The 17396-nt window shown below is 35.8% G+C and overlaps 1 protein-coding gene across 1 annotated transcript in view; it reads left to right on the forward strand.

Annotated features, from left to right (window-relative positions):
* Positions 1 to 17396, forward strand: part of TMEM131 (transmembrane protein 131) — a 93801-nt gene that overhangs the window by 40786 nt on the left and 35619 nt on the right. The window contains exons 5-11 of the mRNA XM_066313628.1: positions 6351 to 6474; positions 7386 to 7502; positions 8366 to 8488; positions 9156 to 9236; positions 11839 to 11989; positions 12136 to 12192; positions 13120 to 13181. Coding sequence (XP_066169725.1) covers positions 6351 to 6474; positions 7386 to 7502; positions 8366 to 8488; positions 9156 to 9236; positions 11839 to 11989; positions 12136 to 12192; positions 13120 to 13181 — 715 coding nt within the window. The remainder of the gene's footprint in view (positions 1 to 6350; positions 6475 to 7385; positions 7503 to 8365; positions 8489 to 9155; positions 9237 to 11838; positions 11990 to 12135; positions 12193 to 13119; positions 13182 to 17396) is intronic.

Consider the following 17396-nt stretch of genomic DNA (forward strand, 5'->3'; position numbering starts at 1 on the left):
CACCTGGGGTGAAGGCTGAATAATACTTTTACAGAGCAGTTTCTATTCAGTTCTTGCACCTACTTTGTGGGAGAATGTGGATCTTCATAGAACTCAGTACACTGCCTTCATCTTTGTTAATTCAGCTCTGACAGTATCAAAAGTGAAGTTTAAGTTCTTCAGCTAAAGTTTTTGATAGAGGTACCTTTTGATAGTGGAGCATTTGTCTGTTGAATATTTTAGGATATAAAATATAAACTAGACTGCATATCAAAATTTTTTTAAAGCAGAATTCTTTTAGATGAAGTTGACATGCTGTTTCACAGAAATTATTGGTAATGTATGAAATTACACTTTTGGTTACAGCAATGTTTTAATCCGTCATCAGTATATTCTTTTGTGGTGAGCGGAGGTTCTTGCTTCACTCAATTTGAGCAAGGTCCTATTCTCAGACAAAATTTTCTAATTGGCAGTATTCTGAGGTTCTTTATTTCAATTTTATATTGATAATCTCATTTCGCATTTCCTTTTAAGTGTTTTGATTATGGGACTTTGGTGATGTTTTCACGTTTTGTGCTTGTGAGCTCTAGTATTTAGCAGGATATCCTAGGAAATACTAAGCTGGGCTTGAAAGCAATTGCTTGGCAATGTTCAAATACTGAGACCTTGCAGGCATGGAGACCTTATGTTACTCTAATGTAAGGGATATGCTTTAATTTAAGAACAGGATAGTGTCAGATTGGGTAAAAATCTGGGGAATGCAGCCTATCTTAAACCTGTCTTAATATATCTCCCTTTGAATCTAGACTGCACTTACTACAGTTGCACTTTGAATTACATGAATTAAGAACAAGATACAAATGAAAAGGGAGCATTTAGAAAGTCAAGGCGTATCATGAATGTGCTGTACTGCAGTGTAAACTGATTTGCACCCTTGTAAGTCTTGACTGCTGTAAAACTTAGGGGAGGATTAGCATGGTAAGAGAATGGAGAAACTATATTATTAATCATTTAGCTATTGGAAGTTTTCCTGAGCTATAGATAAAGCGTTTGCATATACTGGATATACAGTAGATATAAATATCCTTAAAGCCATGGGAGTTACTTCAGGTAACATAAGGCTGATGTAAGTTCAGCAAAATGGTCAGTTTTCTTCAAGAATTCTAATCCCTTATATGAAAAATAGTGAAGAATTTTAGCAACTAGAGAAATTATTCAACCAGTTATTTTTCCTACATGTTAAGTACATTTACTGAAAAGTAAGTTGTCTATAATGTACATCCAAATGTTTACACAGTACATTTGATACGCTTCTAGTGTGTGAGAGTTTGGGACTGTTGGAATTTTAAAGAAATGTTGCTAAAGTAAACTTCATTTCCCTTGGAGTTTGCTGAATGTGAGAAATTTTTGACGATAAATTGACATTTCATCTAGATCTGCCTCAGGTTTTGTTCACATATCATGCTAGACTGCACAATGCTGCTGAAAGTTCATTACACTCCTAGATTCATTCCAATCACACTTGCTGACATGGTTGGATAAACTCTACTACTTGTATATGTGGTTTTGATAACTGTTTGGAAAAGGCGTGATTTTGTTGTAGGGTATCTAAGTTAGATTCCTAGCTTAAAATGGGACACTTGTCCTATTTAGTATTTTACATTGACACCAACTTTTTGTCAAGTCTAATGTCAAAGATCTTTCTCTGTTAAAAGTCAGTGAAATCTGGAAGCTAAGAAACAACCAATTTCTAGGTTAGTACATGTACAAAACCAAACCCTTTGTTTTCTTTTGTTTTTTGGAGTTGGAGACATGTTTGAGACTGCAAATATATGTGCTTCGACTACTCTTAACTTCAGGTAAAGAAGCCACTTGCCTGTGTCACTCAACCAGTTTTGTGTGAAGCAGGAAGAATCTAAATTAGCAAGTAAATTCTTTCTAAAAACTTTCTAGTTTTGTACATGATGCAGGCTTCCTTTTTCTAAGGAAACTAGCATTTTCTTCAGAATGGGGCACAAAAAGCATTCTCTTTCAGTCTCTAGAGGTAACCTTGTAAGACCAGCTCGTTTTCTTTCTTTTAATTAAAAGTAGTTGGAGACGTTACAAGTCAACACCCAAGTTCTAATTGTTGGAGCTTGCTCAGTCTGATCTTGTGGCTGGAGAACTGTCTTCATTGGTTCAGGAAGTTCCTGAGCCTAGGAGGGTGTCCAGGGCACCTGACTTTGTATGCTTTCCACATTACACTTCTGCCTTCTAGGCATCTGTTATTCACTCCTGTCTGATAGGATACTGTATGACAGGATCTGATTTAACCCTTGTGACACTTATGATATGTTGCATGACAACTGGTTTTACAATTGTTTCCGCAGTTGCCAAAGATGCTAAATGAAAAAAATATGTGAGGGAAAACCTGTCAAATTCTCAAATGCTTGAGGAATTTACCAGAATTAAATATTGAGTATATTTTCCTATATACCCAGCATTTTAAGATGTATCTAGGAAGCTTTTGATTGACTTCATTTCTCTCTCCAGTTTCATTAGAAAGAATAAGAGATGGAAGAGGAAGAATGTATCTGCTGAATTTGTATCTTTTGCTTTTCAGTAATAGATTTGTATCAGTTTTCATAAATCAAGTGAGCATTTTACAGAGGTGCTTAAACTAAATGCAGTAAGAAAAAAATTTTATTTCTCTTTTAGGAGCGAATTTTCTCATTTTGTTTTTACTTCGCAGTGAAGTTTGACATGTTTTCGCATGTCAATTTTGGGTCAATAACTCAAGGACTCATCTCCCCAAAATTTGCAAGAGCCAATTTCAGTTGTTAAAATAATCTACCTTTTGATCACTGGAACAGCGATGAATTCCATTACAAGGACATGCTTACCATACACTGCAGGTACTAACTCAGACTTCGAAAAGAGTTGAGTTGCAGCAGTAAAGAGCATTAACACAGGCTTCTTTACCTATTTGACCAGGCACCTCACCCTTGTTAATTAGTATCTTCTCATCTAGGTTATGGTATCAGTTTTTTAATCAGTGTAGATTGACCTAGCATTATGCAGGGACAAAGGATCAGGAGCAAAATCTTATATATTTTGGTATTTCATGTTTGCCTGAAGATCTGTCTATACCAGCTTCTCACAATGAAAAGTGCTAGTTGTGACTGCTCTGGGAAATTCTGCTCTAAAATTTAGCATCAGCTCCAACCATACTTGTGCAGATCATTGTGGTTTGATAATATGCAGCTTGGAGAGCATCCCTTATTAAGAGATTAAGAGATTATTGCTTGGAATGCAGGTTCATTAGAGGTGTCTGGTGCACAATGCCCTATGTGGACTTTACCATGTCTGATGGCAGGAAAAATAGGTGAGGTTTATGAAGTCCTATTTCTGTATATTTGGGTATCACGCTTAAAGAGTATAAGGAAAGCTGTATCTCCATAAACCTAAATGTAATACCAGACTCACTGTTTCAAAATCAGAATGATCAGCAAAAGAGTAAACTAAAACAAAATCCAAACATCAGAATTCCTTTAATACCCATAATTACACTGTGGTAATTGAGTCTGGCATATGAAATTATTGAGCTATGATGTTGGTGGTGGCTGTTTCCTTACCAGTTTGTTTTTATAGAATTGAGCGTCTCAAACAGGTGAATATAGGCCCTTCTTTTCAGAACTGGAAAAGCATGAAGGTCTTAAAGGTTGTTAATATTTGAAATATTTCCTGACTAATGAGTTTTATTTGTGGACTACCTTTCTGATGTGAGAAGACTTTATTACTGCCAGTTCATTCAAGATAATTTTCTTGGCTTTATGGTGTTTCACACATGGTGCATCTTAAATGTCACTGAAGTCAATTCTGATCTTCAGTTTTCAGTACATAGCTGTTTCTCTTTAGAGACCACAGATGATACACTAGTCATGTAATTTGTACACATGTAATACAGTGTTTAAAACCTACTCATCTCTCTCTCCTTGCTGTTGTGGCTGGAAGGAACTGTTCAGTTTGATTCTAGTTTTTGCTGTTAAGTCCTCACATGATGAGTGATTGGAGTGCTTTGTTACAGAGTAGGAGCATGATTTCCTCTTCAGGATGAGCTGCTGAACATGCTTTGGGGAAAAGAAGTACCCAAAAACTGCACTGTGGCAAACAAAGGAGTTGCAGTAAGGCACTGGGAACATCTCTTCCATGAGAGTGAAAAATTGCAGTGAGAACTAGGGAACAGACAGCTGATCCTCAAGCTGCAAGAGCTTTCTTCAGTGTTGGAGGAGATTGACTTCTATTTCTCCCCCTTCTTAAAAAAAAAATTGGCGCTGGTAGAATCAGAGTACTGCTTTAAGGCTTGACCACTTTGTCTAAACAAGGCATTTGCTGCAAAGCTGTTGACTGGTAGAGAAGCTTCTGCTTTTCATAGTTACCAAGCAGATAAAATACGCAAGGCCATCTGTAGTGATGTCGCTGAAAAAGCATTTGAAGCAGTGGGTTCATAATTCAGGAGGTGCTGGGTAATTCTCTCTCAGCAGACACTTCTATTGGTTGTGGGGATGTATGTGCATGTATGTTTTTGTGGTGAGATTTTTGGTGGGGATGGGGGCAGTGATGAGGAAACTTGGAGGGGTGGCTCTCACTTGGATTCCTCTGGTCTGGTAAGCTTTTTACTAGCAAAAGGAAAACAGGTGCATAGGTTTACTGTTTAATTCCACTGATCAACAGTGTAGCAGTTAGAGTAGTTAATGCAAAATGTCATAGCTGATAAACCATTTCCTTTTCTGATATCCCCATGTATGCTGGCAAGAGATGAAAGTATTTTCTGTTAGGGCTTAACCCGCATGTTTGGTTTTGTACAGGTTTTGAAAGGCAAGAGAAATTGTGGTCTTTGTAACTGGTGAAGTTAGAGGAGTCAAAGACAGAGTTTTTGACAGTGAAAGAAAGATCAAGAGCAAGTGTTTGCTAACGGAGACATGAAATTAGGTGAACCCAGAAAACAAAGCAAATAGTTGTACAGTGGCTGACTGCATGTGTTTTTGTTAGTGACAGTGTCATTTGTTGGTGGTTAATAATTGTGTCTTTGAATTAGTAGCATGGTCTTTAGCATCTGCTTCTTTAGTGCATGTTTCATGTGTAGGAGGTTCCTACTACAATAAGTAGGAGCCACAGTAAGTTTGTAAATTATGGCATAGTTTGTTTATCGTCACTAAGTTTTCCATGCAATTTAATTTACAATGAAGTTACATTGCCTCATCTGTTGTGATATATTCCACATGCCCCTCTAAGCTGAAAAACTGTGGCTGCAATAGCACATATTAATTTGGTCTGTCAAGGTTAATTGAGGATGGCAGAATAGCTGCCTATTTCTGGTCACCATCACTGCAGGTACTACAGGTAATAATTCTTATCATTAGTTTTGGTGTCCGTGCAGTGTTTGGAGCAAGTGACACGGGAGAGAGTGCTACATGGACTACATGTGGCCTGAAAGTTGAGAGTCAACTATTTTGAAATCCAGAATTCAAAATACAGAAATTTTTAATCTTTAAACTGCATGCTTTATTAGTGCTTTGGTGCTGATACTTAACATGTATAAGGTAAAAGACATGAAAAAAAATTCTAAAGAGACAGTAAAGTCTGAAAAATAATTGCTGAAACTGGAGTATCTATGGTCACCTCAGCTGCTGTAAACAAAAAGAAACTAGCCAAAAAATGGTGTCAAATAAATTTGTTAGCATGCCTTGCTACTGAAAAACTGTGCAGTTCTTTGACTGTGTGACTTCCGTATTTCAGGGTTCCCAAATTCTTAGAATTTATCTCAAGCATTTATATTTTTACTTAAGGTATGAATTCAAATACAATATAGAAATAAAATAGTTGTTGCTGAATATGTGTGCATATTTAATTCTGTAGAGCATATTATAAAATATAATACCAGAAAAATTCTGGGTTCTGGGTAAGACTGCTTAAAATCTATCATGGAAAAAAAATTGCATTGAGACTTTTGTCTAGGGTGTATTCTGTTTATTTTCAGTTGCTGTGTACACCCCATCTTAAGATAATTATTTAGAGGTCCTAGCATAGGAAGAGAAAACTTTGCTTCTTCTCATTCTGAAGTAAAAATCTGACAATAGAATTCATGAGCATGATGCAACATTAGGTTGCATCCTTCAGGAAAATAAGCTATAAAATAATGGAAAATATGTTAACTAAATAATTCTTATAGGTCCAAGATAGATATGGTACTTGTAAAAACATTAAGTGCAAAACTCTGTTGTCAGTGTTCATCATTTTTATGCTCCTATCTGGTGTAATGGGAAAAAAGTCCAATGCTTTATTGTCTAGATTTCTGACACTTAAGAAATATTTTCTCTCTATTTTGACAGGCCAGTTGGAATGCCAAAAATGGAAAAAGTTTACCTACATAACCCTAGCTCAGAAGAAACAATTACATTAGTATCAATATCAGCTACAACATCACATTTTCATGCATCGTTTTTCCAAAATAGGGTAAGTTTTTTTACTTTCTCAAAATCAGCTTTTCTTCCTCCTCTTGAATCTGAATGGAAGCTTCTCTAAAAAGGTGACTTACTGCAAAAATTACGTACCTAGAAGTATTAAGATATTGCAGTTCTTTATCTCATATCAGAGCAAATTTGAACAGAGCACAGAAACACAAGGAGTGCTGAGTATGTTAGAAATGTATATTATAGATGGTTTAACAGCAGATCTCCTTTCTGGCTGAAGTAAACACATTTCCTCAGAGCACTTACAGAAACAGACTGTTCCTATAAATTTTCTGAATATTGTAAGTCATGTCAAGTGGTTTTACTGTGCAGTAGTTACTCCAGTGAACTTAGAGCTGTAAGTAATTGTGTTACAGGAACTTGCAGGTTCAAAAGTATGGTGTCAGCAGGGTTAACTCCTAACCACATTGCTATCAGATAGAGTCCTCTAGTTTCGGTTTTGTCTGCAGAGCCTGTGGCTTAGCAAGAACCATGTAAACATGAAAAAATTGAGAAAAGCTGTCTATAATAAGCAACCTGTTGCATTTATGGAAGTCCTGTAGTAGTTGCATTTCTCCAGTTAGTTCTCCAGTTCTTTGAACTGTCAGTCTAAAATACTTTCCTGATAAGCTGAACTCAATTCAGAATTCAGTGTAAAAATACAATTAAATATGATCCTACATGATAATAGTTTAAAATTATTGCTATTTTATTAGTTTGTTGCACATTTCATTTGTTTGAAAGTTCTGCCTTTTTCTTTCCAAATCTGCAGTTGACTTCCTAATGTCACTATTCCACAAAGAACACATGAGGATGTTCTGCAGCACAAAAACTATTGTTCGTCTGCATAATACAATTTATTCAGTAAACAGTTTTGCTTATCCCTCTGCTTGCTTGCTTTTTTTTTTTCCCCAGAAAATTCTTCCAGGAGGGAATACGTCCTTCGATGTAGTTTTCCTCGCAAGAGTAGTGGGAAATGTAGAGAACACTTTATTTATTAACACTTCTAATCATGGGGTATTTACTTATCAGGTAAGAGAATTGCACGCTTTCCAGAAGAGTGAAGTGTGAATCAGGCAAAGCAGTATCTATTATGGCATGCTTAGCCATCCAAGGATACTTGCACAATAGTGGTGTGTTTGGGTTTTTTTTTCCCATCAACCCTGTTGAAGAAGTTTCCATCCCTGTTGTTAGTTGTAATAGAGATACACCATTGTTAACAGCGTAAGCAGTAGGGCAGTACTGTAAGCCAGATCAATGAAATTATATAGGGTTTAAAATCCTCCCAATACCTTTTTTGTGTATGTTATTTTAGTGGCTTCTTGTAGTGATGTAGCTCATCCTTGAGCTCTTTTCTTATCTGATACAGTGGCAAGACAATGTTATTCATTAAGTTGGCAAAAAATTACTCACTGGAGTTTCAGAAAGGTAATTCAGACAGATGAGAGAGACCAGAAAGTGAAAAACGAGAGAAATCCTCTCGTTGAAAGAATATAACTCTTACCATGACAATGTTTTGCAGACAACAGCAAAAATGCTTCCCAATATGGATAGTTTCAAAATGATATGATTAAAAGAACATTTCATGTTTCATTAATCTTTAGCTGCTATCTGTCTATCTGACACTCTATTGCAGAGTGTCGGAAGAAAAGGTGGGGTTTTAATTGTGTGTTTTTCAGCATACATGTAAGTAAATAGTAGAAATGAGGAATAGCCTTCAGCTGCAAACGTAACCAGTTTCTTTGTTTCAGAGCTTTAGTATGATTCTGTTTTTAAAGGTTTGGTTACAAGTATACTATAAAGCTAATCACAAAGAATTCTTGGTGGATGTGTATGTTAGACTCTGCAACAATTACATACAGCTGCTTAAGTTTGTGTTTCTTTTTCTCAACCAGGTGTTTGGCATTGGAGTTCCAAACCCCTATCGATTGCGCCCATTTATTGGGGCTCGAGTTCCTGTAAATAGCAGTTTCTCTCCTATAATAAATATCCATAACCCTCACAGTGAACCTCTGCAGGTAAGCCTGAGAGAAAAATCATTAAATGATTTTTTTATGGTATTAAACTGAAATTTTATTTATTTTGGTACTTCTTGAAACTCTGCTTGAACTTTAGAGCTATTTGAGGTCATGCCTTTCATATTGTAGGATTTTTTTTTTTCTGCTCAAATGCAGATCAGTTCCAGACATTGTAGATTATAGTCGCAGGTCTCTTAATTTCCTAAACTGAGGTTTTCCAGTGAAATTTCAGTTTTTAAAATGGTTGTAATTCCTGAAAAATAAAGATTTCAACTTACTGGTAATTAGGAAGAATACTGAAGCAAACAAGCAGATCTTGTAATCCAGTGATGTCTCGCTTCATTCTCTCTGGTTTGCACAGCATAAGGTGTTGCTTCAGTATACCCCAGTATGTAATCTTGGGAAAACATTATTATGTTCAGGCAGGATTGATGTCTTTACCTAACCAAATTCTGGTTCTGTTAAGTGATTCACAAACAGTAAAATGCTCTAGAAAGCACATAAAGTGTAGCACTAGCAAGTGGCTATATCGTCATTAAAGTGAATTTTTAAGGTATTCCAGTGGTCAGATAGTCACAAACCTATGCCATTGCATATGATGATACCTGATAAGTAAACAGGATCCCTTTAAGATTGAGTGCTAATATTTTCCTGTTATCCACCTCAGGTGGTAGAAGTGTATTCCAGTGGAGGTGATCTCCATTTAGAGCTTCCAACAGGTCAGCAGGGAGGTACAAGAAAGCTATGGGTGAGTAACCAGAGTAACCATGTCTTGCAGCACTCATTGTACTTGCTTGGGAGGTTTTATTTTGATATGAGCTTAGGCTTTGGGGTTTTTTTACTAACTTTGTGTCTTGTCATTTAAAATACCCCCTAAAAATGGAAACAATAACAGGGTCTGTTAATGTTATGGTAGTAGGAGTTGAATGAAAGGTTTAATTAAGATAAGCCATATGTATTGAGCTGTGCTGTTTTGAAATGTGAAGAGTAAAATTATTCCCATTAGAATGAATTACACCTACCTGAGCTTTCAGTCTTGGAGGCCTGTGAGCTGGATCTAACCCACAGAAAAGTGTACATGTTTTTCTGTTTAGTTTGTCAGTTAGGGTTTTTTTTATTTGTCTTGGCTGTTTTAGTGGTGCTGGGGGCTTTTAACTTAGAAAGTCCTTCCTTGCAAATTACTGTGAATGCACACACATGGATTGAAAATGAAGCTGAACAGACTTGGAGTAGAAAAATCTATTATGGACAACTAAATAAAACAGCAGTGTGTGTAGCTGAAGTAAATCCCTAGATCGTGAGTTGAGAATGGCTAGAAAGCTTTCTGGAAAATATTCCTGCATACATGCCCTGCAGCTACTCCCTACTCATCATGTCTGCTGCTAGAGACAAGGTAGTGGATTGGATGGACTTGTGGTCTGGCTCATTAAATCTGGTTTGAAGTAACACATACTGATATCTTTAAGTGAAATAAAATTTAGAAGCATCCTGAAGGTACAGTTCTTGGCTCCATGCTGTATGTCACGCCACTAGTAATGTCTAGCTAGATACAAAATGTATTTTGCTTTTCAGTTAGAATTATTTGGGTTCTTTTGATGACTGGTTTTTGGTCTAGGAGAGACTTCAGAGCCACTGGGCTCCTCAGTTTGTCTCTTGCTGAAGTGTATCATTACGTAACGTGACAGTTATATTTGCTTTAAGAGGATATTTCCGAGTGAGTTGCAAAGGACAATCACAGTACTTAATTCTTGTCTTTTCTGGAGAAATTCCATTAGAATGGCAGTATTTTAGTTTTATGTACAAAAGTTGCAAGGATATAAGCATTAACACAGATCACAGCATTTTAAAAAATGCAGTGGAAACAGATGCTGAGTGTTAGATGTTGAAATGAAATAAATATCTTAATATTTTGGCACTGCTTTAGTCAAATTCCATTGCTTCTAAACATGGTCCATTCCTAGTTGTCAGGAGAACTCAAAGGGGATGTTTTTCAGAGCATGAAGCTTTTCAACTTCTCTTGGCCAGGTTGCCAGTTAAAGTAATGATGACTCACATGTGAAAACTTTCAGTGTCTGGCAAGGACTAATCCTCTTGTTTTCTCTATCCATCCATTTTCATACCCATTGGCATGCGTTTTTGTATAACCATTGGTATTTTAAAACAATAAGGCAGCTTGAAGAAATCAAACCAGTAGGAAGAAACACACAGATACATAATTTGATTGGTTGCATCAAGAGCTGCACTGCAGTTAGAAAAAGCTTCAAAGTAACAGAAAATATTTGAGATATGGTGATGATACTTTGACATATGGATATATATAATTGTATAAAATTGTTCTGATGCCAAATGCTGGAATGATTGGATGGAACAGTCTGCATATGCAGGAGTATTTTTTGATCTGACCAACTTTGGATCCCTAGCTACACATATGGAAGAGTCACATCACATCCTTGGATACATTAATGAATGTCTGCATTATGTTGGGTCTGTGAAAACAGAACTTGAAAATTTCTTACTTTGATATTCAACAGTTTTCAAAGAATACATCTGCAGTCATTGTGCCTTAGAAAATTTCTAGTCAAGGTTTTCATCCTCTATTTAAAAGCAAAAACCAAGCAACCAACCAAAAATCCAATCCTCAGACATTCTGTAATGTCATACATAATGTGATGAGAAAGACAATCCAATGTTAGTATTTCAGCTGTACTACTGAAGTTAGTCTTGTGCTGCAGCTGTGTCCAGAAAATACAGAAAGAGATGTCTTTCAAACCCTGAATGTAGATTAGAACTGATAGAATAGGCATGGTACAGAAGCTAAAATTAATTTGGCTTTCTCCTGTAAATTACATGGTGTCTAGTAAACTTGGAGCTCCACAAGCTTCTGGCTGTATGGAGTTATGCATTATTTCAGTTTGTGTTTAGCACTGAAATTGTATGGCTTGTGTCGGCTTTGGAGGAAGAAACACTTAGAATATGCAAAGTCAATATTTGATATTACTGTCAACATTTTTTCTGAATATCTTTTGTTTATTGCCGGTTTCTGCTAGTTTAGTCTGTCTTTTTTCACAAATTGAATACATAAAATTTAATCATAGAATCATTAACTTAATCAAACGGGATATGGAAGTTCTCTTGCGTATACCTAGTTTTAATCAGTGTCATATTAGATGATTATAACTATCCTTTATGAATTTAATGGTAATTTTAGTTTTATGAAGCCTATCTCTTCCTGCTATTGTAGCTTCTACTCTTAACACAATTATACTGAATGCTTCTATTATAATTATTTGGTGTGACAGCTTTTTTTGTAATTACTGTGCTGTCATAGATGTGCTTTGATTATTTATCAGGAAATACCTCCCTATGAAACAAAAGGAGTGATGAGAGCCAGCTTTTCTTCAAGAGAAGCAGATAATCATACAGCCTTCATTAGAATAAAAACAAATGCCTCAGACAACACAGAAGTTATTATTCTGCCTGTTGAAGTTGAAGTTACAACAGGTTTGTGAAAGAGTGGTTGGGGTTTTGTTGATTTTTGGGTTTGTGTTTTGGTTGGGGGTTTTTTTCAGTTTTTCAAATTAATTAACTGCTAGTATGATAAGAAAATTGTAACTTTTTTTTTTTTTTTTTTTTTTTTTTTTTTAAAGCACCTGGAATCTATTCATCAACAGAAATGCTAGATTTTGGTACACTGCGAACACAAGGTAAACCATTCTTCAGTTCTCGAAGTATTTATCAGGAATAGGGTGAGGAGAGGAAAGTCTAGTTGCCTTTGTACTGTTCAGGGTTGCTTGTGAAATGATGCTTTTGAAAAGACAACAGCAGTTGACAACAGCAAGTTACAATAGTGCACAGATGCAAGAGTACTTGTGGTGCGTACCAGCAAGCAGTAGTTTGCACACCAGGTTGTAAGTCAAGTAGTAAGGTTAATGTTACACAGTTGCACATGGCTTAGTCTGAAAAGCATTTCAGTTCAATTAGTTTGTGAATTTGTGCTTCATTTCTGGATAAGTCAGTAATTTTCAGACACGGGTAAAAGTGAGGGTGTGCAAACTTGATCAAATGTTTATGATAGGATATTTTTTAATTGCCTCTAACATATTTGGGCTTAACATTTTTCACTTACATTAATACCGTTTAGTGATTAAAAAAGTATATATCAGAAAGTAGTAAAACCAGAGGTATTTTTTGAAACTGCAAGAGGGATTTATTGCTGATGAAAAACAGTATATATCTTTGGTTCAACTAAAAAAAATAGCTTCTGAAGAACTTTTCCATGCTACGTCCTAAACATGTAAGGATTTTCAAGTAAAAGTAATTTTGTCTGAACATGGTGCATCTGACATTGATTGTAGTATTTTTAGCCTGTTAACCTCTTAATGTGTTAGAAATATGAGTGGTAAGCTGAAACATGTAATACCTATTAATACAAAAAATGCAGTCTGTGTCAGATTCTTGGGACTAGCTATTTTGGCTGGCTGTTCTGTCATGTTGGTATAACTTTTTAACCCTGAACAATATATAGTTCATATATATATGAAGTATATAAGAAAGCAGCTAGTGTAAATGATGTATAAGATTCGCATGTTAAAATAGCCTAATAGACAGGTGTGTTTTTTGTTCTTTAACAGATCTGCCAAAAATTTTAAATCTGCATTTATTAAATTCAGGAACAAAAGATGTGCCAATTACAGTAAGTTTAATTTTTTTCAGTTTGAAACTTTCTGCTTGGATTTACTTTTTCTCATAAAAATTGAGCATTCACAGGTTCACTGTATAGTGTTCAGAATTAGAAGCTAGGTGATAGGTGACTGAAAATGTAACTTAATAGGACAGCAAATAATTTTTCTGCATGGTAAAATTAATTTGCGCCATAGCCTCCTTTGAATGCTCTGAACAGCATTTTTAGGCTGTACCTGCAATATCTGAACCATTGGAAACATTTACTTGAGAACAGCAATTCATTGATTACTGAACTTCGGTAGTTCAATGATTGAGAGATTAATGCAGAGTCTGTAAGATTCTTTTTCCTCATCATACACACAACACATGTACACATCAGCGTATAAAGTGGTTGCCCAACATAATTTTTTAAGATAAGCAAAAAGTAGCTTTCAAGAGCTGCCTGTGAATTTTTTTTTCTTGAGCTTATCTGCTTTGTTGCTTGAAATAACAAAAAACCCCTCAAACACTCTAGGGCCCTTTGCAGTAAGACCACTGGAGCTGAATGTGAAGTGCAGCCAGCTTCAGAATTCTAGCATTTGGATTTTCTACTTTCTGTTTTTATTTCAGAATTTTGGCACTAGTCTGGTAGTCTGCCTTTGTTCATTCATACCTTTTTCCTGTGTGATTTTTCTCATTGCCCACTATTTTTCTCACTTCTTCCTTCTCCCCTTCCTGTCTTCCTTCTTTTCCAGATTTAGTTGTGTAGCTAGCTATACCTTGTCCCAGTGCACTTCAAAAAGTGTTGAAGTGTTGAAAAGAAACGAGAGGAGCCAGAAGAATAACTGATGGATTGGCAAAGGTTCCTTACTGAGATCTTGGAGAACATTTTCATGTTTATAAAGCTTGAAGCTGTAACTATGAGGAACAGTGTTTTAATTGTAGTGATCTAGCAAAGTCTTAGGATACCCAAAACTGCGGCTAGATGAATTTAAACTAGAAACAGGAAACATTCTTAGTGATGTTGATAAATTTTCACAGTGAAAATAGACCATTGCAGTGGTTGCTAAGCTATTATTCACTAATAATTTTCAAGACAAGAAACTTAGAGTATACTGCAAACAAGAGAAACTTACAGTATAGTGCAAAAAGATTTTAATTCATTGAGGTCCTGATACTTACTGCATTAATGAAGTCAGGTGATCCTATAGGAATCATGGCTTTGTAAGCTATAGCACAACTTTCATAGAAGGTTTTAAAAACCAAAAAAAGACCTGTATATGATTTTCGCATTGAGAAGATTGGTAAATTCAATAAATTATTTTTCTAGCTGTATTTGCATGTTTGTCTTCCTGGACTTGGCAGTTTGCTTGGGACTTTTTTTTAAGTGTGTATTATACTTGCTGAGTACAATGCAAATAACCATATTTTCAGACCATCAGTATAATTTCTAATACCTGGTAGTGTAGTGCCTAATTCATACTCGTCCTTTTAAAAAAAGACCCAAGTATATCCATTTTTAATTTTTTTTTTTTTTTTAAATCTATAGTCTTCAGACTATGGGTTATAATCCATAAATATTGATCTAATGGAAGACTGTCATTTGACTGTCACTTGATAACCATTATACATGTAATGACAAAACTTTTCCAGATACATTTTTTTTACTGTGTATCAAAGCAGTTGATTTGGCATTTTTAAAGCCTTTGGGACTTGCTTTTGCAAGAAAAAAATTATCACGCATGTCCAGACATGATGTGTTTTTCAGTGAATCACATGGCACATCAAGTCAGTTGTTCTTTTCATTAAGGGACAGCTTTGTTGGGAAGTTTGTAACCTTTCTAGCTTTTGAAGCACTGTGTGAATTTCTGCTGCTGTACCAATTAGTGAATTTCAAAGTGGAAAGCAAGAGTAAAGAATTTTATAAGGAACTTGGTGAATAGCTTATTTATAGGAGAGCTTGACAAATAAACTTCTGACCCTTTAGACCTAGGGTTTATAAGTAGTGAGGCAGATCTGTGTGACAGATTTCATCTTAATGTCAGAAGACAGAAGAAAAGGCCAAGGCTATCTTTAGCATCTGTTTAAGCTGGGTGCTGGAGGAACTAAATATCTTCAGGTCATCAGTGTGTGAGACTGCTAATACTGTTGCCAGACTTGTAGCTGTTCTGCCTTAAAGTACTTAGTCATGCTGTGGTCCAGCAAACTGGTTGAGGAAAATAAGAGAAAGTAATTTTCTTTTTTGAGGTTTAAAACTCCTTATAATATCTTCCATAATTTTGTAGGGTTTGTTCCATTATTAAGGAGAATAATGCTCATTTCATGACTGGATAAACTAGTCATGCTGGAACAGTTAAGCCATTCTGTCAAAAATCTGGTAAATGTAGATTAACACTTTGTTGAACACTTTGTTTTATCCCTTCTCTCTAATGAAAATTTTGTGTTTCCTTAAGGCACTTTAAGCCTGTTTGACTGCTAAAAGCAAAGGGACATTTCAAAACTTGGGGTCCTGATCTTGTTTGATGCATGAAGAACCAGGAACTTCAGGACAGCCTTAGTGAAGCTGAATTGTATTTGGTTTGAAAATAAAAGTGTTCGTACAAGGAAGTTTTAAGTTCTGTCCTAGCTTTAGAATAGGGGTTAATTTCTCTTTGCAATCAGCAAGAAGTAGTTTTCTTCTGTGTTATGTTTTCATCTTCACGTTTGGGTGCATGCATCTCAAAGTTATCAAGGATTACAGTTTAGTCTTAGTTTGTTCCATGTTCTGGGTGGTTCTTTATGGAGAAAGTGAACTTTAATTAGTTAGGTGTTTCTCTGTTTAAACACAAGGCCAAGAAATTTTTTGACAGTTGTGCCTGTAAAAGAGAATAGAACAGTTCAGAGGTTCTGATACTAATGGAACCAGCCTTAATCTGCCCCCTGTAGCCATAGGGCTTTTTTTGTCTGTGCTATATGTGGGCAAGACAAAACTAGGTTCAGGAGCCTTCTGACTGGTAAACAGTATAGACAGATATGTGTCAGTCTTCCAACTCATACTCTTTAGTTTATTAGAATACATGTAGCCCAAGAGTCCTTAAACCTTCGAAGTCTTTTTCAAGAACTCCTGCAAAAGCACAAAGTTTTAGCCCCTCCTTGTGTGCTTTAAAACACTGAAGGCCTTAATTTGCTGCAGTTATGCTAAATATTGAATGTGCCTTCACACAGCAGGGTCAGGAATCTTGAATGGGTCATTCTGTGGGAGAGCCATGTGCTACTGAACCATGTCTATTTTAAATTATTCTTCCCTACAGAAGTTGCTGTTAGGAAATTTTCTGAGAGAATTGGTCGTATTATGTTCTTGATGGAACTTGTTTTGTATGTATTTTCAGGACATGTCCATATTTGATGATTTTTAATGCATATTTCAGGACAGGTTTTACTTGAACTTTATTTGAAATAGGTTGAAATTTGAGGAAGGATGTTTGTTTTTTCCTTAGTTGTCTTAATTCTGTATTTCCCTTTATAGCATGTAATCAAGCAACAAATGGGAGATGTGCATTATGTAGTTCAGTGTAAATTCCTTCCTTAACTAAATTCACCAGCTGTAGACATTTTGATTAAATACATGTAAGTTTGTTACACTTGTGGTTTAAGAGATGCACCTCTGAAACCTGCCACTTTTCGGGTAACAGGCTGTCCTTTTGAATATTTCCAGTTTGATTTATTAAAAGAAATGAGCATTATTTCAAATGAATAATTAAAGAAAGCATTTTGCAAGAAAAGAGCTTCTAAAAGTGTTATCATCTCTGTCATCCAGAAGTTGTGAACTTTATCACAGCTTTGATTTCATCTGCTTTAAGAGGTGTTTTTTTAAAAATGTGTCAGGATTTCAGTTTTATAGTGTGGATCTCATTAGAAGAAAATAGAGATAGTTATTAATTGGCTTATGAAGAGAAATACCAAATACCTGCACCCCATGTGTGCAAACATGGTGGTGGATAAAGGTCAGTGCTATAAATCCAAAATACCAACCTTTGGTTGACTTAATGGAGATTATTCATTAGCTGCAGGAGTAGTGCTACTTGTTCCCACTAAGGATTGTGTGGTCTGCAGAACTTAAGTTATTTATGCACCGTTTCATGGCTTTAATTTACAATCAAGGACAGCTTGGCTTGGAAGAACTGTAATTGGTTTGTACAACTAGTTGTCTGCCTTGCTCCTCCCTGACCAAGAAAGGTTCAGTTGCTAATTAAGCAGGTGCTAAACC

Source organism: Sylvia atricapilla, chromosome 2 (assembly GCF_009819655.1).
Source record: "Sylvia atricapilla isolate bSylAtr1 chromosome 2, bSylAtr1.pri, whole genome shotgun sequence".
NCBI lineage: Eukaryota > Metazoa > Chordata > Aves > Passeriformes > Sylviidae > Sylvia > Sylvia atricapilla.